This window comes from Protopterus annectens, chromosome 3.part0 (assembly GCF_019279795.1).
Source record: "Protopterus annectens isolate FY-2018-M chromosome 3.part0, PAN1.0, whole genome shotgun sequence".
NCBI classification, from domain to species: domain Eukaryota; kingdom Metazoa; phylum Chordata; order Ceratodontiformes; family Protopteridae; genus Protopterus; species Protopterus annectens.
Window position 1 is genome coordinate 442,399,545 of NC_056731.1, and position 25,223 is coordinate 442,424,767.

Consider the following 25,223-nt stretch of genomic DNA (forward strand, 5'->3'; position numbering starts at 1 on the left):
CAGCTGCCTCAACAGATTTGCAATATTTGTCCTGGAAAACAGCTTTCCTTCTGGCCATTACCTCAGCTCGTAGGGTTTCAGAACTACAAGCCCTCATGGCTGTACAGCCCTTCCTCATCTTCCATCAGGACAGGGTCTCCCTTCGAACCAACCCGTCATTCATGCCTAAAGTGGTATCCAGGGTAGCTTTAAATCAAGCCATACACTTACCTACCTTCTACCCCAACCCTCAAAACAAAGGGGAGAGGCTGCTACATTCTTTAGACATCCATAGACAGTTTCGTTATTATTTGGACAGAACAAAGCCTTTCAGGAAATCTGAACAACTTTTTGTGTCCTATGCTGTAGGAGCTCAAGGAAAGCCTGTTACCAAACAGACAATTTCAAAATGGATAGGCCATTGCATACGATTCTGTTACTCCTACCATGGGAAACCTGTCCCTGTAGGCATCAGACCACACTCCACCAGGGCCACAGCTACCTCTACAGCCTTCCTTAGAGGAGTTCCTACCAAAGATATTTTGGAGGCAGCCACTTGGAGTTCTGTACATACCTTCACAAGACACTACCACCTGCCTTTATATTCCAAAACTAGAGCAGGCTTTGCCACTGCTGTGTTGCAGGGCATTCTGGCTCAACCCAGTTCCACCTAGTGCCTACCACCCTGTGCGTAGCTTTGGGATTCTACCCATATGTGATTACTGCAGCTGTATGCACGATGAACATAGTACAGTTTTGTACCTACCATAAATGTAGATGTTCGAGTGCTAATACAGCTGCAGTACAGGTTTCCCTCCCTCCATCCCCTCTAGGTGCGGGATTAGTGGCTAACTCCTCCTCATACATACTATTTTGGGTTATCCTCCTATGGTGTATTTGCTTGCAACTTTTCTTTTTTGATAACTTTGCATTGCTGGAATATATTTATATATATTTTTATAGGCATATAGCCTTATAATTTATGTATTGCCTTCCTTTTGGGGGGCACCTGACATCTGGGGCAAGAAAGACTGAAGAATATGGCGTCGGCTGTGACTTATATACCCCTGTCGCACTGACGTCAGGGGAGAAGGCGACAACAACCAACGCCGGACCAAGACTTTGGAATTCGGCCGACCGAGGACCCGCCTGACGGCAGAGAACCCATATGTGATTACTGCAGCTGTATTAGCACTCGAACATCTACATTTATGGTAGGTACAAAACTGTACTTTCTTGGAGGAGGAGGAGGAGGGTAGGAAGCTTCTTATCTGAGCAAAAGATGCCCCACTTTTGTTCCTCTAGGCTAACATCTGCTTTTTCCATCTGCTTCTCAGCGTTTCTTTAAAGCCCTACCCAGCTTGAGTGGGTCAAGATTATGTTAGCCTTTGTAAAGGTTCAGTTTCAATTTGTTGTTCTCTCTGCTCCATCAGAGTCTAGGATGGCATGAAAAGAAACTCCAACTGTTGTTATTACTGTTTCTTCCCTAGGCCCAGTTTCAGCTCCAGGAGTTTCAGAACTGACAAAAAATCCTATGATGATGCTGTTCCAAGCTCCACAAGATCCTTTTTTATTGGCAGTGAAGTTCTTGATGCTGGTGTGCGAGTCGACCCCAGTCATGTTGTATCTGACACCTACTAGACCTGAAAGGGTCAGTGCAGATAATCCTTTAGCATAGACTCTGGCACAGAACCTTTCTTGGCCCTTGTCAGTATTGAAGATCTTTAAAGATCAAAGTCTCAGTGCTGAAGCATGTGTTAAAGTTGTTGTGGCCTGCTAGCAGCACTGAAGCTATTACTTTTTCAACATTAATGTCAAGTCATTTGGCACCAATAGATTCTACCCCCAAATACATTGGTGGAGTTATTAGTGTTGAGAGGACTAGCTCAGGTCCCTTGGTGAGGCCAGGCATTCATTTTGTTAGGTCCATCCTTACTGCAGAAGCTGGAGCCCTTTGGTTTTTCAGCAGTCTTGCCTCCGCAAGACAGAGGATCTCTCTTTGGGCCGAAGGTGAAAGATAATCTGCAACAATGTGAGCAGAGGACAAAATGCTCACAGCTGCTTTGGTCAGTTTCTCAGCCCCAGATTGATCCTTTCAGCGAAATCAAAAGAGGACTAAGAACCTTGGCTTTTGTAAATCACAAAAGCCTCAGAGCCAGCTGCAGTTCTGTGGTGGACATCATGGAAGGAATTCCTGTGGTAACTGCTGCCAGAGAGGCAGAGGTTTTCTGTATCAGCAAGGGTTTCTGTAGTCCTCTTCTTCACAACTGTAGTATCTACCCTGAGCCATTACTTGACTGTTCCATTCTAGAGGCAGTCAGAGAACATCTCTTCTGCACTCTTACATGACTGGCCATCACACAGTATATCTGGGTCAGGGAAATCATATCCATAGGCTACTTGATACAATTTTTAAAAATGCCCAAACATTCACCTTTCCACCTACAGTACCACACTATCAGAAGAGGGCAATGTAACAGAAGTTGAAGATTCTGCTTCAAAAAAGAGTCATCCAGGAGGTCCCACCACCATAGAGCATCCCATTTTAACTCCATATTAGTCTTAGTAGCAAAAAAAAAAAACACTCAGGACCACAGAGCTGTTTTTGACTGCAACTATCTAAACTGCTACTTGAAGAAGTCATATTGGATGGTCAGTGCGCAATTCATCCAGCCATGCTTGTAAGTAGGAGATTAGATGTGCTGTTTGTATATCCAAGTTATCTGCCTACCTCTGTGGATATAGAAACTGTCTAGGAGATTTGTGTGCTTTCAGGTGGGAGTTAGTCATTACCAATTCTGAGCTTTGCCATCTTGGTCTTACCACTGATCCTAAGTTTTCACCAAATGCCTAGCTCCAGTTGCTGCCTACATGCTTCTTCTCAGAATAAAAATATCCCTTACCTAGATAACTGCCTCATTGCTGCTGCTACAAGAGAAGATTCATTTTACCAAGACATTATTTACTCCAGTTATGCCAATCCATGGAGACTTCAATAAACCTCCCAAAATCCCAACTGTAACTTTCTCAGTCCCTAACATTCATATTTAGTCAGTTGGGTACAAGAAAACAGTTAGCTATCCTGCATTGAAAAGAAGACCTGTGGTCATCCAAGCAATAAGAAGTCTCATTCAGAATCCAACCCCAAATGTCACAATGACCCTGAGAGTCGTAGGCCTCATGAGAGCATTCATCCAAACAGTTCCCTTTGCCAAATTACACATTAGAGTACTGCATTGGACACTCAGAGTCCAGTATGACCAAGCTGCAGAACTAAAGACAGACAAGTAAATAAATAAATAAAATTCTCCAAAGCCTGCAAGTACTTGTTCTGGTAAGTAATTCCAGACATCTAGCCTTGGGAACCACATTTGTTCAACCAGTTTCCACTATCAGACATGTCCTTATTTAGGTGGGGGGGATGAGCATTACTTGAACAGGACAGGACAGTCCAAAGGGCATGGAGAACAAACAGTGCCCAACTCCTCATAAATGTATTGGAAATGAAGGTAGTTCTTCTAGTATTGCAGGGGTTTTCAAGACTGTCTCCAAGATGCAGTGTGTTCATACAATCCAACACGTCAGTGGTGTAATACATCAGCAAGCAGGGAAGAACCGAATCATACCCCCGTTGTCAAGAAATTATACAGCTATAGGTGATGGCCATTAGCAATGCTATTACAATGGTGAACTCCATTGTTAATAGCAGACAGGTTAAGCAGACATTGTCCTCCTTCATGAATGTTCTCTCAGTGATTCAGCAGCTCAGTCTTCTGCAGATATGGATTTCCTTGTTACTGTATTTTTGCTATGGCTTCTAACATCGAATGCAATAGTTTTATCCTTTGTCCTTCATGAGGGATTTCCCTAAGAGAGGCATTCACCCATGTATATACTTTTTCCTCATTTCCCTCATATCCAGATTCATTCAGCAAGCCAGGATGCGCAAGGCCAAGGTAATCTTCACAGCCTTTTCTGAGTGTACAAGATTTCGTTCTACCTGTTTTGGCTTAGTCTCACAAAACCCCTTATTTTCCCTCAGTATCCTCAATTATTGCTTCACTCATCCAGGCAGCCTCATCCAGACAATCAGTTCAGGTAATGGCCAGAGACCCATTGCTCCCAGTAAGTGTGAATGATCTAATTATAGCCTCTCAAAAACCCTCAGTGAGGAATATGTTTGAGGGAAAGGAACTAAGTTATTCCATTATAACATGGATCCTTTTCAGGCTCCTGTTCCTCAAGTTTTATCCTTTCTCTCCAAATTTTTTCAAAACAAAGCTGTTTTTATTAAAGTACATTCAGCAGCAATATCTTCCTTCTGTGCAGTATTTAATTCCTGTTCATTAGCTTCAAGTAAGCTTTGTAAGGCCTTTCTAAAAGGAATACTTCAATCCAGACCACTTATACACCCCTTCCCCTCCTAGGATTTGAATTTCACCTTATTAAACGTGCATCCTTTTGAGCCTCCCAGTATTATTAAACACTCCTTGTCAGTGCTAGAACTTTAGCTAAAAGCATTTCAGAGTGGCATGTACTTTCTTCCAAATACCAGTGTCTGATATTTCAAAAGGACTGAGTATCTCTAAGGAATAACCCCTGATTTATGCCCAAAGTGGCTACAGACACCAGTTTGAATCAATCTAATTACTTACCAGTATTTTTCAATGTTTTGAACAAATATTATTACAGTCTTCACTGCTTGAACATATACAGACAACTCTGTTGAATTCTACCTTAGCAGGACCTAAGACTTTGGAAAAAATGATCAGTTGATTATTTCCTTCTCTAAGAAGAAAATAGGTCCAAAAGTGACAGAACTCTATAAAAATGGTTGTCAGAAAACATTGCATTTTGCCATTCTTTCAGAAAGTGATCCTTAACCTCCAGATGTAGGGCACACACTGTCAGAGCTCGGCCACTTCTATGGCATTTCTTAGAAACTTTTCTTAGAAACTTACTATTAGATGACATTTATGCTGCTGACACATGATCTGCCTTGCATTCTTTTGCAAAGCACTTTAGTTTAGACACACTTTCTAGGTTCAGAGCCTCCTTTGGGGCCTCCATTCTCTGAGGTCTTTTATCTTAGTACCTCACAAGGTCTGATGGAAACTCTCTCTAAAGGTTTCCAGTGTCCAAACAATTCCAACTTGGATATCTAAGTTATGTACTTAACTAGATCAATAGACCTTGTTGGTATTACTCTAGACAGTAGAAACTTCCTGCCCACCTTTCCTTGTTAAAATTGTCACTTTTGAAAGGGCTTAAGGAGCACCAGAGGCCTATGATTGTCTGAAGTTTGCAAAATTGTTTTGATAGGATTTGTTTCTAAACTTTTTTTTCCCTCTTAATATGGTTAGATCGGTATGGCATCACTCATTCTGGAGAAACCAAATGGAGCTGGCAAGAGATTAGTTGTTGCTGAGTGACAGGTGCATTCAGCAATCAGTCCAAGGTTTTCTAGTGCCAAGAGCAACACCACCTAAATCTGTAACCTGTTAAGTACATAACTTACATTTAATTATTTATTTGGACAATACTTTGAATATTAGATAAGGTAATCAGTTTTTTGTTTCCCATGCAACAAACAGACTGATGAATTTCTGAATGTATTGTATTTTGTTTGTTTGTCTTTCGGCTTTTTCCCGGTAAGGGGTCGCCACAGCGGAACTCCGGTCCGCTAATCATTGGCAGTAGATTTTTACGAAATGCCGAGGTGCCAGCTCAACGCCCAACCTTCAGTGAAGGCATGCCAATTTACGCACACATTTCTTTCGAATGATATCCAACCGCGGGGAGGACATGCAGACTCCACACAGAAGGCCCTCCCAAGCTAAGCCGAGAATCGAATGGGAGAACCTCTTGCTGTGAGGTAACAACGCTACCTCCGTACCACCAAGGCATATAATGTATTGTATTTTGTTATGAAAAATATAATAAAGATTTGCCTACTGAACTTAATGGACATTCCTGAGAGCAGCAGCTACTGCCTAGGCATTCTTGAGAAATATTTTAGACGATGACATTTGTGCAACTGTGACATGGGTTTCTTTGCAAGACACTGTAAGCTGGATGTACTCTCCAGATAAGTTAGCCTTCTTGTATACTATCGTCTAGGGTATTCTGTCATGATGTCACCTATGAAGATGAGATGAGGACTCTGTCCCATTTGTTGAAGTGGATGGTATGGATTATGTAATATACTAAAATTATATATACCCTATAACAGTAGATATTAATGATCTGTATGTATCCACTTCAACTTACCGCTCACATTCCACCATCCCTGGCTGAAAGGGTCACAGAGGTATTTTGAAGGAATCTTTGCTTAGGTGTTAAGCATTTGAGTGACTTGTGGTATGTGTGTTAATGTGGCTTGAATTTGTGTGCTTGCTGTTCTAGGTCTCCCCTGAAATGTGGAGAGCAGAGAGATGCAGACCATTATGGGAACTAAGGGAAGAGTTAGAGCCTTAGAAAGACATTAATGTGCTGAGCTGACTAGTGCCTGTAACAGCTCTTACGTCTGTTACTGCAACCACTCTACACTTTATCTTAGTCAAAAGGCTGAGTTGACATGGACAGATTAGATCTGTCATTATGATAAGTACATAACGGTTGTCTGTTTGTCAGATGAGTTGATCCAATTCCTGGCAGTAAAACAGTTGATGTTATGTGATCCTATCTCGCTTACATTCTGAACTGATGGGTTCGGAGCCGATCCCTCGGCTCACTCCGACTTATGCTATAGAGCGAGGCCTCTAATTGGCTGAGCTATCTTTATCCCAGGATGCACCACCACTAATCCCCCAGATCTCGTTTGCCACTATCAAGCTTAGACGTGGTCTCAACACTGGCTGGGCTAAGTACTATTTATTTAGGCTTTTCCTGTCACAAATTTCCTTTCTTTGAACCCAAAAGCTGTTTTAACAGCTATTGTTGTCATATTAGTGTGTTTGGTGATTTTCCGTTTAAAAATTCGTGATTTTTTTAGTCAGGGAAGGTTTCCCGTTTTAGTTAGAGGGGCCTTCCTCTGTTGCTTTGCTGGTTGTATATCTTTCTTGGGACAAGCACCCGTTTAAGTTAGAGGGTCTTGACTCTCTTTATCTTTTTATCTGTGTATCTGTTTAGTGTAAAAAAAAATATATATATATATATATATATATATATATATATATATATTTTTTTTTGAATTGGTTGAAGTTGTTGTATTCAACTTTGTCTTTGGCTAAATTTAGTGTTTCTTTACTTAAGAAAGTTCTGTGGTTACAGCAGTTATGTCGAAAGAACACAAACCCTCCGGGTTTAAGAAATGCACGAGGTGTGGTTTTAAAATGTCCATAACGGACGACCACGCCTCGTGCGTCTATTGCTTAGGTGCTAAGCATTTACAAGAGTCGTGTAGTGTGTGCCACGCGTTCTCTTCAAGAGTCCTCCAGGAGAGGAAAAACAAATTAATCCTCAAGGGATTAATCAAGCCTTCCTTTGAGGAGGCTTTATCTTCCTCTCCGTCTCCTTCTAAAAAGAAAAAAGCATCGGCTCCGACCAGTCAGTCGGAACCGACTGCTAAAAATCAAGCAGACTTCTCCATCGGCTCCACGGACTTGGGCCGAGGTGAACGGTCTGCCTCGATGCCTCCAGCCTCGACCCCTCTGGTTTCGGAGCCGAGGTCTGGGGATCGAGGCGGGTCACCCTCATCGGCTCCACTGATATTGGAGCCGATCAGGGTTACTGGCTCAGACTCTTCCCTCGGGCGAAGTCCTTATCGGCACCGAGGGAAATTTCCTTGAAACCTTCCTCGGGCCGATAGTTGTTGAGTCCTTCGAGCCGGTCCCGAGCCCTTGCCGATGGAGAAATCGGTTCGGCCCGATCGGTATCCTCTAGGTCATCCAAGATGTCTGATTCGGACATCGACAGGGTGCTCCTTCGACTCTTCCAGTCTCCGGTGTTCCAAAAGCTTGTTTCGGCTCCAGCCCATTTGGCTTCTGAGCCGATGGTCCACTCCCTTACTGTGGTTCCTCCTCCAACAGCTTCGGCACCGTTGGAGCAGGTGCTGGTGGAACCTGTGGAGGTGTTAGGGTCGGGCCCGACCCTTGCTCCAACTCCGGCTCTTGGGTCGGAGTTCAGTACACGGACTTCTTCCTTCGGCCCTGGGGGGGAGGCTTCGGGATTGATGCTCTCGGTCCCAAGTCTCACTCTTGGTGTGTCGGCGGCGGGAGTACCGTCCACTGTCGTGGCCACGGAGGTGGGCCCTCCCAGGAATCTGGTGGTCCCGCCTTCAGGGCTATGAGGAGCGCTTTAGCCAAATCCTCCTTGGCTACCTCCACGGTTTCCCCAGCTACCTCCCTGCATACGGAGACTAGGTTTGGTAGTCCCCTGTCTTTAGACAGCGGAGCCCCGGGCCTCAGGTTACCCCGCTGGGGTTTCTCCCCTCCTGGAGGTCCTTCTGAAGCCTCTTTGGAAGAACCCCCCAGGAAAAGGTCGTGCAAGAGGAAGCACGTTGACTCCCCTGATGAGTCTTTGACATCCGACACCGATCTCGATGATACAGAGGGGTCCCCTAAGTCATCCTCGGATGATGTCTCCTTTGCAGACATCCTGGAAGCCCTAAAACAGCGAGGCGGCTGGCAGTCCAAACCTCCCTCTACTGATGAGTTGGTGTTCCTGAAGGCCTTCGGGGCTCAGCCCTCCGCCTCCTGGGTGTCTCCGCCCTTCGACAAGCTCTTGGATTTGATCTGTCGGAGGGCATGGGAACACCCAGACTCTGTGGAACCGGTGCCTGCTCGTCCGAACAAATTTCTCTCGGCGCCCCCTGATAGAGAGTTCCTTACTAAAGGTGTGGCTGTAGATGCTTTGGTGGTGGCATCTGCTACCCAGCAAGATGTAGCAGAGGCTTCTACGTCCGTCCATCCTCCTAATAAGGAGTCTAGGAGCATGGATCAGTACGGAAAGCGCACCCTTAGTTCAGCGGCCTTTACACTGAGGTCTTTGAACTACCTGACGCACTTTACGAGATTTCAGAGGGATCTGATTAAGGAGCTATCCGATACCCTCTTGGGTAACCTGCCTGAGGAGCTGGCCCAGGCGGTTGGCTCTCAGCTGGCTACAATGTCATCCATTTCAACTTCGTCCATGAGGCTCATTTCTATGCGGCCGAAGGGTGAGTAGAGCGGCGGTACAGGCATTGCTCTCGGAGACAAGCCTGGCTCCGCCTGTGTCATTCGCGGAGGCCTTTAAGTCTTCTTTTGCCGCCTTTGATGGGTCCTCCTGTTTGGACCCAAGGTAAAAGACACACTAACCCGCTGGGAACAGGAGGGTAAGACTCTGACTGCCGTAGGGGCACGATTTTCCACTCCCTTTCGGCCTTATCCCAAGGCTAAAAGAGGAGGGAAAATGTGGTTCCGTAGATCTCAGAAGCCTTACCCCTCTCAGCAGGAAGATTCCCCTTCCAGAGGCAGAGGAGGGGGAAATTCATCCAGAAGATGCCGTCCCAGAGGCGGCAGAGGCCCTCGCTATACTGGAGACCGCGAGTCCTTTCGTGGCTCTTCAGCCTTTCATAGTCCCTGAGGGATTGCCTGGCTGTGCTGCTCCGGAGCCAGTCTGTCGTTTCTCGAAGCACCTGAAGGCCTGGGAAGGGATCACTCAGGACCAATGGGTGCTTCGGATTATCGCCGGAGGTTACTCCATCCCCTTCTCTCACCCCATCCCTCAGTCCAAAAAAATCCCGGACCCGCCACCCAGTCAACGGGATACCGCAGCCTCAGAAGTTTCAAAGCTGCTGCAAAAAGGAGTCATCCAACCGGTCCCCGTAGACCAGATCAGATTAGGGACTTACTCAAGATTCTTTTTGGTGCCAAAAAAGACCGGGGACTTGAGGCCCATTTTGGACCTCAGCATCCTAAACCGTTCAGTCAGAAAGTCCAAGTTCTGAATGGTCACTCTTCAAACCATTCTCCCATTGCTGGAGAAAGGTGTTTGGATGTGCTCCATAGATCTCAAGGATGCTTATTATCATATCATGGTACATCAAGCATCCAGGAGACATCTGCGCTTCAGCCTAGGAGGCAGTCATTTTCAGTTCCGCTGCCCTTTGGTCTCACCACAGCCCCCAGGGTGTTCACCAAGTGCTTGGCAGTAGTGACTGCTCACCTGAGAAGTCTAGGATTCCAGGTGTTTCCGTATCTAGACAACTGGCTCCTAACTGCCACCTCCAAGCATCTACTTGAGCCTACAAGCCACTATCTTACTGGGCAATTCCCTTGGAATCACCTTCAATTGGCCAAAGTCTGTGTTGCGGCCATCTCAATGAATAAGATTCATAGGGGTAGAAATAGACTCAAACCAAATGCGGGTCTATCTACCTTCGGACAGAATTCAAACCATACAAAATCAAGTTCGAGCCTTAATTCCCAGGTCCAAAGCCCCAGCCAGAATGGTCCTGCAGCTATTGGGATCCATGTCTGCCACGGTTCTTCTAGTCCCCTTGGCAAGGTTGCACATGAGAATCCTCCAGTGGCTTCTTTCAGCTCAGTGGTCCTTTCAGGAACTCCCTCTCAGTCACCTCATATGGATCACGGAATCTTGCAGACGGGACCTTCGCTGGTGGCTAGTGCCCTCCAATTTGGATCAGGGACGACCCTTTGTTCTTCCTCCTCCAGCGGCCACTTTGACCACGGATGCCTCCCAGATGGGGTGGGGGGGGGGCATTCCCTGGGCAGGTCAGTCCAAGGCAAATGGCACCCGGAAGAGACTCTTCTTCATATCAACATCCTAGAAATGAGGGCAGTACTCCTGTCCCTTCAAGCCCTTCACGATTATCTCCCTCAGGGTGTAATCGCTGTTCACTCAGACAACATGTCAGTTGTCTGGTACCTGAACAAACAGGGAGGGACCAGATCCTATCCTCTTTGCAGAGAAGCCATGAGAGTTTGGGAATGGGCAGTCTCGACCAAACGCTTCCTAGTGGCTACTCACATACCGGGCAAGTCCAATGTCATAGCCGACAGATTGAGCAGAACCATCCTCTCTCCTCACGAATGGTCTCGAATATGACAGTGGCAAGTCAGATTTTCAGCGAATGGGGAGTTCCGTGTGCAACCTCTTACTCCTCTGAATGTGCAAAGAATTCTTCTCCCTAATCCCGGCTCCGGAAGAGACCCATGGACGCATTAGTCCATCCTTGGCCCACCGGCTTGCTTTATGCCTTCCCTCCAGTTTCACTCCTCCCAGGGTGATTCAAAGGCATCTCTCTTGGGAGCAAAATGATCTTGATTGCTCCTTACTGGCCTCATCAAGTGTGGTTTTCCTATCTTGAAACATGCCCTGGAAGGTCCATGGTTTCTGGATCAGATACCGGACCTACTGGTTCATCAGTCGGGACTATTCCACCAGTCCCTACACACCTTAAAATTGACTTGGCTCCTCCTCTTCCGACGATAGTCAGGAGTGATACATTGGAACGAGAAGTTGTACACATATTATCTTCGCCCATAAGTCTGCTACAAAGAAACTGTATTCTAGCAAGTGGAAAAGGTTTGCTATTTGGGCTCAACTCCGGGCCTGGACCCCATTTCTATTCCGTGGCAGAAGTACTAAAATTTCTGACCTCTTTTCAATCAAGGCTCTTCAGTTTCTACCATCAAAGTACAATTGGCAGCAATTTCTAATTTTCACGAATCCATAGACCCACCTTTAATGAGCAACAGATTGTGTAAGACCTTCTTGAAAGGTGCTGCTCTATTAAGACCTCCGATTTCTCATCCTGCACCTTCATGGGATCTCGATATAGTATTACGCCTTGACTTCTTTCCCCTTTGAACCAGCAGCCACATGTGATCTAAAGTTTCTATCATGGAAGACAGCCTTTCTGGTGGCGATTACTTCTGCCAGAAGAGTTTCAGAGCTTCAAGCTTTGTCAGTGAAACCCCGTGCTTGGTTTTCATAAAGACAGAGTATCCCTCAGACGAAATCCTTCCTTTGTTCCTAAAGTTTGTTCTACTTTCTGCTTACAACAATCGTTAGAGCTTTTAGTTTTTTTCCCAAAATACTCTAACAAAGCGGAGTTCATATTCCACACACTAGATGTCCACAGACAGTTACGTTTTTATTTAGACAGGACCAAACAAACAAGGAAAACAGATCAGTTGTTTGTATCCTTTGCAGATAACAGATTGGGCAACGCTGTCACAAAGGTCACTATTGCCAAATGGATCAGGGACTGTATTACTCAAGCATATATTTATTCCAACAAAGAGCTTACCACCCCTGTCAAGGCTCATTCTACAAGGGCTATGTCTACTTCGGTAGCATTTCATTCTAAGCTTGCTATTAGTGACATTTGTGCTACATGGTCTTCCCGCACCTTCATTTCCCACTACAAATTAGATGTGGCATCTAGAGGACGAGCTTCATTTGGTTCCACAGTGCTCAGGAGTGTTTTCCAATGAGCCACCCGGGATTTAGGTGCTGGGGACGCTGTCCCATCAGTTCAGAATGTAGGCGAGATAGGATCACATAACATCTTTTAGTTATGTACTCACCATAACTTCAGATGTTTGGGATCCATCTCGCCTACCTTCCTTGGAGATCAGAGGATATCAGAAGGTCCGAATCCTGTTGTTTCATCTTGAAACATTTAACAATGTTATATAACCAAGTTGTGCATGTGTGCATGAATGCGGACAAACAAGATCTGGGGGATTAGTGGTGGTGCATCCTGGGATAAAGATAGCTCAGCCAATTAGAGGCCTCGCTCTATAGCATAAGCGTGAGCCGAGGATCGGCTCCGAACCCATCAGTTCAGAATGTAGGCAAGATGGATCCCAAACATCTGAAGTTATGGTGAGTACATAACTAAAAGTTAATGTTCAAAAGAGAATGCAATCAGAATTTAATAGTTTTGAGGTTCCCTAACCAATAACAGCCTAGTGGTAAACACTGAGAACACAAATTGAGTCATACTAAGTGATGAAAATGTACTCAGGATGTTTGACGCACACACACACACACACACACACACACTAGTGTAAGTGTCTAGTAGGATCTCTCATGGCCAGTTAAATAGTTCATAGAAAACATCAAGGGTAGAGTTCTTAAGCAGTTTAAAATTAGTTATGAAATCTCCAGCCTACTTGCCACTGAAACCAAGTGAACTACAGGGGTAATTGTGAGAATCCTAGCATAAGGATACTTTAGTCCGATAGCTGCATTGATGATCTCATCACAGAATGTTCCCATTCTTCAGTCCTTCCTTAGTGAAATGTGGAGGCTTTCATCTCTCACAGGATCCTGTAAGCACAATTTTCTGTTCTAGAGAGCAAACGTAGCAGTCATTGTCATCTCTGATACTCTAGCTGTCACATGAAGAGTACTGTCTGCTGTTAGCAAACAAATTGAGCTTCTTGCCTCATCGTTGCCTATGGAAAACACAAAACCAAGGGAAACTACAACTGAAAAAAATGGCATCCAGTAGTAAAACTAGCCCTACTTTGTGTAATTCTTTACTGTAGCTGGTGAAGAATTAACTAAACTGTGCTTTATTTAAGTCCAATCTACCGAAATATTAATTCCATGTTACCTTTGTCACCATTTGAAAGGCAGTAGATGACAAATTCTACAATAAGGTGCAGACTTGGCAACAAACTCCATACTGTTAACAGATATAGGACACTTTTCAGTGACATGTAATTATTTTAGAATTATATTATTTTGAAGTGGTTAGTAATGCCTTGTGACGTCAAATTGTACTAGTTTAGAAGTTACAAACTGTGCTGGTCAATGGCATTCTTAAATTTCCTTAATCCTAAGTAATCATCAAATGTTCTAATTTGTATACTGGACCTACTACTGCTAGCATATGTCATATTGGTTGTTTCTCTTTTAGCTGCTATTGCATGAATGAGGGTTTTACTTAACTATATGTAAAGTTGTAATTCCGTATTTCTACTTGCTCTTTGGCTGTGGTCATGGCTGTAAAAGGGTACCTGCACTGGACAGTCCAATTAACTGGTTAACAAGTATATATAAACAACATTGTCCCACTGGTCATGGAACACTTAATTATCTTTTGTCTGTCAAGTGTTTGCAATGTCATGAAACACAGTGAGAAAGTTTCTCCAAGTTATCCCCACAATGCAGATACATTATGTTTGGACTATTTGTTAACTTGGTGTTATGGTTCATAGGGAGAAATTGTATTAACTGGTGTGTATTTTATCTTTTTAACTAACAGTTGCTGTCTTTTGGTATGTTTCAGTATGTTTTGTGTATACAGTACTTGATTTTTTATTGTTGTTTAAGATGCTGTGACAGAGTTAAGCAAAGAATACAGGGAAAATGGTGAACCGGTGACCGATGACAGTACCAGCTTGCATAAGCTTTGTTTCAAACTGGAATACCTTTTACAGGTATGTATTTATGTGTGTTGAATAAATTTTGTGCTGTACTGAAGTTCTGAAAATAGAGTTCAGATTAACACAACTGCATTTTTATGGTACAGTTTGAGCCCTGCAGAAATTTTCACAAAATAATAAAACTATTAAATGATAATGCTGTTATATTTTACTGGTAGCATTGTTAACATAGAGTGCATTAACAGTGGAGGTTCTTGCTTTGCCTTATTGAAAGTATGTCAAGGAGAGCTTCAGAATTTTTTTTCAATTTGGAGAGACTAAAGGCTTCCTGAAGGGTAGTAACTCTAAAACTGGCTTATACTTACTAATATAGTTTAATGAATGGGAGACAAAAACATTGCAAGCATCATTTGCATGTCCTGCCAATGTACTAGGAATGGCAAGACAGAATTTATCCAAAAATGTTATCTCCATGGTAGGGAGTGGTGAGTTAATAAAGCCACTTATATTTTGCACCATTCAAAGATTGTCTAAGCTGCATGTAAATGAACCACTTGTAGCTTGATAGGTTTGTCTAGTTCAAACTGTGCAGGGCAATACAGTAATGAATATAACTAGTCATCTGTTTTAGTTAAAGCTGCCATTGTGATTGTCCCAGGATAGGTAAAACAAAGCAGCTCTGTTTTAACCTATGTACTGCATCTCTATTTAACCAAATGGGAAAAGGAGGGGACTGTTTCAGCTTCATTATATAAAGTAAGAGAAAGACAAAGTACTTTTAATCAGTAAACATCAGTTGTCTTATCAGTGTTTATAACTAAATTGTCACCGTGTGCTAAGAGCCTAATTTATGTAACGTGTATTTCTTTATTTAAAATTGTTTTCCAGCATAAAGTAAATACACATCAGAAGCCTCTCTGAGGTATTATGAGCTAACATGCAATACATTTCAAACCAGCCTGTGAACTGAGACAATATGTATCATATATACATAATAAATCATTGGATATGGTGGTACTCATAAAGGATCTTTTTCAGTCAGTGTGATCCGATTATGGGTCCTCGAGTCACGTGTCTGATCCAACTTGGCAAAACAAGTTCTCCAGCCTCAGGTCACTGTAGGAATTCCCGTCATGCTTTATTGCCCAAGATTATCTCAGATCATGTTTGCTGCCATCACAAATAAGTTTGGATATTTCTTCTCAGTGTTCAGCTAAATGCTTATCCTGTATTGTTTCGGATAATTGTTGTTTCATAAATCCTTATTGCTGTTTTCTCTTTTCCTTTTAGCCGGTTTCCTTCTCATTTTCTTTTTGCATTGGGCATTTTCTTGCCATCACCTTTCCACTTAAAAAAAATAGTATTTCTTTGCCTTCTACTTTGTATAGATATTAAACACCTGTATTAAATTATCACGTAAGACACAGACACACATTCATTCATTAACTGGAAAGAAAACAAAGCATATTAACATTTTTTTTCCATTCACGCACATTCTTCTTTGCATTTTCTTTCTTTAAAACAACTGTCTTTCACACCAACATTGATAAATCGTTCAATTCCTGCATTCCCTTAAACCTCCTGTATTGTTCTTACAAATTCCATTTATTTCTATGTAGTTTGCTCAATCTGTTTCTAAAGATCTCTCTTCCAGCTGTTATATATTTTTTGCAATATTCGGTACTTCAAATACAGTTCGTTTAGATTTTGATTCCCATTTTCTAGTAATTGCTCGTTTTGTCAGCCAGTAGAATTAAACTTAATAATGCTTTACTATGTCTGTTCAATTCAGATCCTGTAACCTATCTCAAAATAATCATTTACTTAGTTACAGCCATTTGTTCCCTCAGTATTTCTGACAGAGTATTCTGTATGGAATTTTTAAAATCTACCGATCTGATGTTGTTAATCTTCATTCCATTCATCACTGATGGGTTATCATTTCCATCCTCGGAACCGAGTCAGCATTATACCATGCTCGCCTCAGCCAAAAACTCTCGAACTAAGCTTTTACCCATAGTACCCTTCTTCCCATTACCTCAGATCTCATTTGCAGACATAAAGCCGCGTTCAAGCCAGCTCTCAGCTAAGTCTTATATTTATTTGATATGTATTGCTTATTAGAAAGTCTTAATACTTTTATTCAACTGTTATTTTACACATTTCTACCCTTTTAAAACTATTGCTGAGTTTCTACCCTGTATTTCAAAACTTTCCTGTTAAACTACTATTTGGTAATCTTTATCATTGTTGGTACTTTTCCTTCTAGTTTATTGCCCTAACTGTTTATATATCATTAATAATTTGTTTACTTGTTTTTGTACTGCCTTTGGTAGTATTTGTAATCTAACATGTCTGAAAAAAGGGCACTTCAGGCTTCAAACAATGTCTGAAGTGTGGGAGAAAAATGCAGAATAGCGACACTCATGATGACTGTGTGTATTGTTTGGGAGTGCCTCATCTCTCTGTTCAACCTCCTTGCTCTATCTGTCAGGGTTTTAGTTCTCATACATTGAATGAAAGAAAGAATAAGTTGATATTAAAGGGCCTTGTTAAATCGCCCTTTTCAGAGTCTCTCTCTGTATCAGAGGGTGCACCACTCCTAGGAAAGAGAAAAAGAGGTGACATTCAGTTCCCTCCTCACCCTCTGGTGAGAAGGAGACACAACCTAAACCTAAAATGGCAAAAATTTCCATTCTGGACTAGAAACCAACTTCTATGGCACTGACTTTGGTACCATCTACTTCAGTAGTATCGTCGTGCCTCCTTCAGCACCGACACTGTATATGGCACCGACTTTACTTAAATCGTAGATTCTGACCTCCACACTGATCTCGGCACCGAGCCTTCCTATGGTACCCAGTTTTTCCACGGTACCACTCACTCTCAAAACTGGAGACTGTGGTGCCGTTAGACACTCAAGTACAAACCTGATATTCCCCGTCAGTGGATCTTTTCTTGGGGCAGGTATAAAGCCCTTCCTTAGAGCGGCCAGAGTCCCCATCGGGGATATCCACAAGATCCACCAGGAGCCTCTCCGAACTAGATGTGAATTGTGCCTTGTGGACCAGCTGCTGACAGCCAGGGGGGGAGTCCTACAGATTCCAAAACCCAATCCATTCTTGGACTTGGAAATATTACCCCATGGACTCCATCTTACTCTCCTAATTTGACCTCCTTGCAGGTTTCGAAGTCCGCGAAACCGACGCCTTTTTCAGCACCCACAGCTTTGGTGCCAGTAGTGGATCTCACTTTGACTCCAGAGCCGATCCTTTGGCTCCTTCGGAACCAGGTCTTCCTCAGACCCAGGATTGGACTACAGGCTCCTTGGTACCGGGTTCGGTTCCGACACTGTCTACGGTGCCAGGCGCCCTGTCAGTACTGCTCCTTCTTAAGGCTCCATTCTTGGGAGCGAGCTCAGTGGAGCAGGGTGTGACCTCAGTTCCAGGCTTCCACCCCTCTTCGGGCGGCCCTGCGTTCCAAGCAATGGAGAGGGCCCTTGCCTCTGTAGGTAAATTTGTGGCTTCAGAACCCAACCGTGTCCTCCCCCCTGTGCTACAGCTGTCACAGGCCACCGTCCCGGGACATCGAGCATGAGAGCCCCAGGAGATGCTATTGCAGGGTGCCCTTTCCTCCGGGTCCTCCTCAGATGCTCCCACTGAGAAAGTTCCTACGAAGAAATTGTGCAAGAGGAAGCAAGTGGACTCCCCTGAGGAGTCCCTTACAGAAGATACAGATTACGATGAAGGGGAAGGGTCCCCACGATCACCCCCTGAAGATGTTTCCTTTGGAGACATCCTTGAGATATTGAAACAGAGAGGTGATTGGAAGCCCAAAAACCCTTCTCCAAGGGATACATGTTCCTGCAGGCTTTTCGTGTTCGGCCATCTACCTCTTCAGTGACCCTGCCTGTAGACGAGCTAGTTCAGCTTGTGGTGCAGCGTGCCTTGAGGAACCCTGACTTTGTTGAGGCAATCCCACAGAGACTAGACAAGATTCTCTCTCCCTGAAGAAAACCCACATTGGTCCAAAGGTTTACCAGTAGATGCGATGTGGTGGCGGCGGCAGCCACAGAGAAAGAGCTCGCCGAGGAGAGCCAAACTGTTCACTCGCCTACCAGAGAGTCCCGAGTGGTGGACAGTTTGGGGAAGTGAGGGAAGTGAGTTTTTGCTTCACTGACCTTTGCAATTCGGTCCTTGAACTACCTGGCACATTTCACCAGACTCCAGAGAGACCTAATCTCTCTGGTACTCTATCAGGACAGGCGTCTGGCGAGGTAAATGACAAGGTGGCCTTGCAGCTAGTGACCTTGGAATCAATGTCTAATTCGTCCATGAGGTTAATTTCACATGCAACTGAAGGGTTGGCCAAGAGCTATGGGTTCAGATGTAGTTATAAAACATCAAGCCTGAATGCACCTTTGTGACTTTGTGGATCCCTTTAAGTCTTCCTTCCTTAATGCTCCAGTGGAAGCATTTTCCCTGTTTGGCCCTAAAGTGAAGGACACTCTAGCCAGGTGTGAGCAGGACGGTAAGACCCTGTCTGCTGTTGGTGTACATTTTTCTGCTCCTCAGCGTTCCTTCTCCAGGAACCAGAGAAGTGGAAAATTGTGGCACAAAAAGTCTCAGAGTCCTTTTCGTGACACACATGGCGAGTTCACTCCATAGACAGAGGAGGCAACTCTTCTGGAAGATGCCCCTGTAGAGGCAGAGGGAGTCTACGTAATCAGGGTTCCAGAGACTCATTCTCTGGACAACCCTACCAGTGCTCCTGAAGAGCGGCCCGATTACTTTCCTCTGGAAGCAGTTGGGGGATGTTTATCTCTTGCACCACAATGCCTGGCTATTAATTACCACTGATTCTTGAGTGCAGAAGATAATAACCAGAGGTTGCCAAATTCCATTTAATCCCTACCCAAAACCACCAAAACAAATTCCTGATGTTCCACCCAATCTAAGGGAAGAAGCAGCTCTACAGATAGAAAAGTGTATCAAAAAAGAGTCATCCAAAAAGTCCCACCAGACCAGATTGGATCCGGATTCTACTCAAGATTCTTTTTGGTGCCAAAAAAGACAGGGAACTGGAGACCAATTTTGGACCTCAGCAGTTTAAACAAGTTAGTCACCCACACAAAATTCTGGATGGTTACAGTTCAGTCCATCCTCCCCTTTCTATTGGAGGAAGGTGATTGGATGTGCTCAATAGACCTTCAGGATGCGTATTACCAAATCAAATGGACAAATGCTCCAGAAGGTTTCTTCACTTCTGGCCTGGAGCCATTCATTACCAATTCCGTGCTCTGCCCTTCGGACTCTCTCTGGCCCCCAGAGTGTTCACCAAATGCATGGCAGTAGTGATAGCTCACTTGAGACTACAAGGATTCCGTGTGTTTCCATATTTAAACGATTGGCTCCTTACCATCCCCAGCAAGCACCTACTGGTAACAGCCTTGTATTGCACCCTCTCTTTGGCAAATCTTCTGGGAATCACTATAAACTGGGAGAAATCCAGTTTGACTCCAACCCAGTCTTTGGAATTTATAGGGGTGATTTTCAATACCAGTTCTTGCTTAATCTCTCTCCCAGATCACAGGTTACAAAGACTAAGGATCCAGCTCCAAGTGATACTCTGCCACAATATGGTCTCAGCTTGAGAGGTCCTGCAGCTGTTAGGTTCAATGGCAGCATCAGTATCAATAGTACCCCTTTCTAGGCTTCACATGGGACTCCTACAATAGCTTTTATTAACCCAATGGTATCCAAACCATCACCCTTTGTCTTTCCAGATTCGAATAACAAATCATTGCAAACAAGACCTAATTTGATGGATGAAGTCAGAGACAGAACTTTGGAGCCCGACCCTTCCACCCTCAAATCCAGCACCACTATGACCACGGACGCTTTCCTAATAGAGTGGGGGAGAGCATTTTCAGGGGATTGGCAGTCCAAGGCACAAGGTCCGATATAGAGGCCAAGCTACATATAAACGTTCTAGAACTGAAGGCAGTGCTTTTGGTGTTGCAAGCATTCCAGTGTGCCCTTACTTCGGGAACAATTGCCATCCAATCAGACAACATGTCAGTAGTTTGGTATATCAACAAACAAGGAGGAACCAAGTCCTACCCTCTGTGTTGAGAGGCCATAAGAGTTTGGCAATGGGCGATAGCTTCCAACCACTTTCTGATAGCAACCTATATCCCTGAGAGTTTCAGCGTTATTGCTGACAAGTTGAGCAGATGCATTCTCCTGCTTCACGAGTGGTCCCTCAACTCCAACATAGCAGCAAAGATTTTCAGCCATTGAGGGTCAGCCTTGCTGTGATCTGTTTGCCTCCCCGTCAAACCACAAATGCAGCAATTACTTCCCCTGCAGGTGGAGTCCACAAGGGATGCTGTAACCCACGATTGGCCCACAGGACTTCTATATGCCTATCCCCCAATCTATCCGATTCCTTAATTTGTGAAGAAAGCTCTTTGGTTGAAAAGCAAGGCGATCCTTATAGCACCTTATTGCTCTCGACAGGTATGGTTTCCCTTTCTTCGGCCTCACCTACTTCGCCAACTGTGGATCCTGGATCCAACTCCAGATCTGATTTCTCACATGCAAGGGTTGAGCCACCCGAACTTGACCAGCCTCAAGCTCACAGCTTGACTTCTCTACTTGCAGTGATTGTCAGGCATAATAATCTCTGATCTCCAGTACGTGACATTATCCTAGCTTTGCATAAACCATCCACCAGGAAACTTTATGCTGACAAATGGAAAAGATTTTCAATTTGGTCTAGACACAGAAAACCTGACCCAAACTCAGCACCAGTCTTTGCCGTACTACAGTACTTATCAAACTTCTTTGAAGAGGGTGCCGCAGCATCAACTATACAAGTTCATTTAGCTGCCATTTCAAACTTTCATAATGGTTTTGGTGACTCATCCTTAATTTCACATCACCTAAGCAAAACCTTTTTGAAAGGAGTCTATCACTCTAGACCTTCAGTTAAGCAGCCCATAGAACCATGGAGTCTCACACTAGTTTTACAGTTTAACATGGCCTCCCTTTGAGCCTGCAGCCACTTGTGACATCAAGTTTCTATCTTGGAAATCTCTTTTTCTGGTGGCCATTACAACGGCCAGACACATTTCTGAGCTCCGTGCTGTATGCATGAAGCTTCCTTATTTGATTTTTCCATAAGGACAAGAGTATCACTCCGGACCAAGCCTTCCTTCCTTCCCAAAGTAATTTCTGAGTTCTCTGTTAGTCAGACTATTGACCTACCAGTCTTCTTTCCTACATTTTCGAACAAAGGAGAGTTGTTGTTTACATTTACTTGACGGCCACAGACAGTTGAGATTTTACGTAGGACAAAAACAATTCGCAAATCAGACCAGTAATTTATATCTTTCTCTGGTCCTAAAATGGGAAAGTCATTTTCTAAAGTGACCTTATCTAAATGGCTTAGAGACTGTATAATTTTCATTTATCATCACGAAAGAAAGTCTACACCACAGAAAATCAAAGCTCATTCCACCAGATCAATGGCAACTTCTGTAGCGTTCCATTCTAGAGCTTCTATGGACAACATCTGTGCAGTAGCTACATGGGCTACTTTTCATACCTTTATCACTCATTACAAATTGGATCTTGTCTCCAGGGGAAGAGCTTCATTTGGCTCAATGGTGGTCAGGAATATCCTTCCATAAGGGCCGCCCAAGTGACACAGGGTAGCTGGGGATTCTGTCCCATCAGTGATGAATGGAATGAAAATTAACAACATCAGTTAAAGAGGTTATGTCTTACCATAATATTCCATCTGTGTTGTTGATCTTCATCCATTCATCACTTCCCACCCTCCTTCCCCCTACTAGAGGCTCCTGGGGGATACTTTGGGTCCATCTCCTGAATTAGGGTTCTTGCTCAGAGGCAGCCTCTGCTTTACTAATTACGAGCAAACTTGATCTGAATTAACAGTGAGAAGGGTGCTATGGGTAAAAGCTTAGCTCGAGAGTTTTTGGCTGGCACGAGATTGGTATAAGGCCGACTCGGTTCCAAGGATGGAACCGATAACCCATCAGTGATGAATGGATGAAGATCAACAACACAGATGACATGTTATGGTAAGACATAACCTCTTTTTTCATTTCATTACCAAAACACGTTACCAGTTACTTCTTTCTTCTCCATCACACCTCAAACATTTCATAGATTGTTACTAGGCTAACGAGCCAGGGAGCGTTTCTAAGCCTAGCTAAGTTTTCCTGAAAGAATAATGATGGTGTGTATCCGAAAGGACATTGAGAGACAGGCATTTATAAGTTACCTCTGTCCATAAGGGACATGGGTGCCAGACCTGATGTGAATTTCCTCTTACTCATCCACTGGTTTAGGTTGTACTCATCCACTGGTTTAGGTTGCGCTTAAACTGGGTACTAGACAAACTCACCTTCACATGGATTGAAGCCTGTTCCATAGGAGGAGCAGTCTCTGGGACATGTGTCTTTCTCTCCAGCATGCTCTGTTTAAGTCGCACACAAAATGTAGGTCCCTAGACCTTGAAATTCAGGTACTCTGACTAACAAATATGTAGGAGATTCAAAAGTGTGGTGTTTGTGGATGCCTTGTAAGCCAAGCATAGATCACCCCTCAGCAATCTATAGGAGACTGAGTAGAGGTAAAGGGCTTTAAGGGACTCTGCATAAGGCAGGTTTGTTACACTTTATCATCTTTTTGTATGGAACCTCTGTGGTCAGTCTAGTTGCTGCATATGCCCGATCAGGTACATACCTGTGGAGTATAGTCGGATAATAACCTTTTTGGACCTAGATGCCATGCCCTTCCTTATAAGCTGAGCAACTTAAAAAGATTTCCTCACCACTGTGGCCACATGGTGGTCCAAGGTAACAAGGTTAACATTTGCTATCTACCTGAGGAAAAATATATTGAAGTCTGCTTGGGGTATGAGAATACCTATGCAGACACTTCTGGCAAAAATCCTAAGCCTTCTGGACTTTGTTGCATTACTTGAGAGTCATGAATATGTCTTCCCATTCTTCTGTTGTAAATTGCTTTTCCAGTTTCTTTTCCCAATATGTTTTCAACTCCTTTGTTTAAGTCTAATAGTTATCATGCAGTATTTTATATGCCTTACTAATTATCCCTTTTTTAATAACAGAATCTTTTCTAGGTTTGACTAAAAATAGTACCAGAGCAAGTCTTTTACTTTGGACTCCCGTACCCCTTTCTCTTTGTCTGTATTCTGATATTAGTACCTGATAGAGAAGGCAGTCTCTAAACTGCAATGAACCCTTTGAAAGCAGATTGCTGTATATGGAAGACCTTCAGGCCGAGAGTGTTTGTTAGATTACAAAAATAAGATCATCGTTAAGGACGGTTTGCCCCTGGATCCACAATCTGCCAAGATAAAAAAAAAACTTCTAATCTGCAGTGTATCTCCGGGGGTTAGGAGGAAGGGGAGGTGATGAAGATCTTAAAAGCTTTCTTTAACAGTATTTTAAAAGGAGGGGATGCACCATCATCCTGGTAAAAAGCTGTGGTGGCTGTAATACCTAAAGACGGTAAAGACTTATCAAATCCAGCTTCACATAAGCCCATCTCAGTTCTAAGCTATGATTATAAACTGTTTGCATTTAGAATGGCTGCAAGAATGGCAAAGGTGATGCCAGAATTAATAGATATGAACCAGTGTGGTTTTGTGGAGGGGAGGCAAACATTTGACAACTTAGTAGAACAACAGTAATCCAGAGGAAAGGAATGTAAGAAAATACCACTGTTATTAGTGGGTCTTGTGCATAGAAAGCATTCAACAGAATAAGTTGGGATTTTATGAGTAGGGCAATGGAAGCATTTGCATTTCCTGATATAATAACATTAATTAAAAGGATATATGAGGGATTACAAGGTAAAAATCAGTTTGGGAGGGTTCCTGTCTGTTAAGTTGTGTCTTAAAAGAGGAACCAGCTAGTGGTGTCCACTTTCCCCTTTGTTATTTGTATTATATTTAGAACCACTGGCAAAACAAATAAGAGACTCATAAAGTCAAGGATATAATTGGTATAGTGTTCAAGAAAAGTTGTCATTATTTGCAGATGATATTATTTTGTATCTGATGGAACCAGAAAAGGACATCTCATTGTTCTGGAATATTCTGAGACAGTTCTGTTTTTTTTCAGGATATAGGATTAATGAAAATAAAACTAAAGCTATAGCTGTAAACTATGTGCCCACACATGAATTAGTTCAGTTATATCCATATTTATGGGGGCATAATACAATGAAGTATTTAGAAGTATGGATTAAAAAAGGATTTGGTTATGATAGCTAATACTATGTGGGAAGAGACTAAACAAAAGATGATATAAAAACAGAAAATGGAAGCTGTTGCCTATGGATATGGATAACATGAAACAAGCAGTAAAATGTTTTGTCCCTTTACTTTTATACACAGGTCAGGCATATTTTTATCAACCGGGGGAGAAGTTGTGGACCGTAATTATTAAAGAGCTGAAGGATTTTATTTGGGAGGGGAAGAGAGCAAGAGTCAAATGAGACAAGTTGAATAGAACAAGGAGGTTTAGGATTACATGATCTGAAGGGTTATTTAAGAGCTGCACAGTTACGGATCGTATACATAATAGACAAGAATGGGATTTTATATGCAGATCCTTAAGGAGAATAGCAGCAGTCATACAGGGAGAATGGATAGAAGAAGTAAAATAAAGAATAAGAAGTTCAAAGATACAGGATATGAAATGTGATGAAGTAACGGCCAGAGAGATTGAGATAAAGGTAAGAAAAGCCTCCAATTTGGAAAACCCCAGGCCCAGATGCAGTACCTAACGTCTAAATAAAAGTATTAACATCTTTGTACGAAGATTTAGCT

The 25,223-nt window shown here is 43.3% G+C and overlaps 1 protein-coding gene across 1 annotated transcript in view; it reads left to right on the top strand.

The window, feature by feature from the left end:
* The window catches only part of FYCO1 (FYVE and coiled-coil domain autophagy adaptor 1), a 2,135,985-nt gene that overhangs the window by 78,141 nt on the left and 2,032,621 nt on the right, over nucleotides 1–25,223 (top strand). The window contains exon 3 of the mRNA XM_044064867.1: nucleotides 14,278–14,384. Coding sequence (XP_043920802.1) covers nucleotides 14,278–14,384 — 107 coding nt within the window. The remainder of the gene's footprint in view (nucleotides 1–14,277; nucleotides 14,385–25,223) is intronic.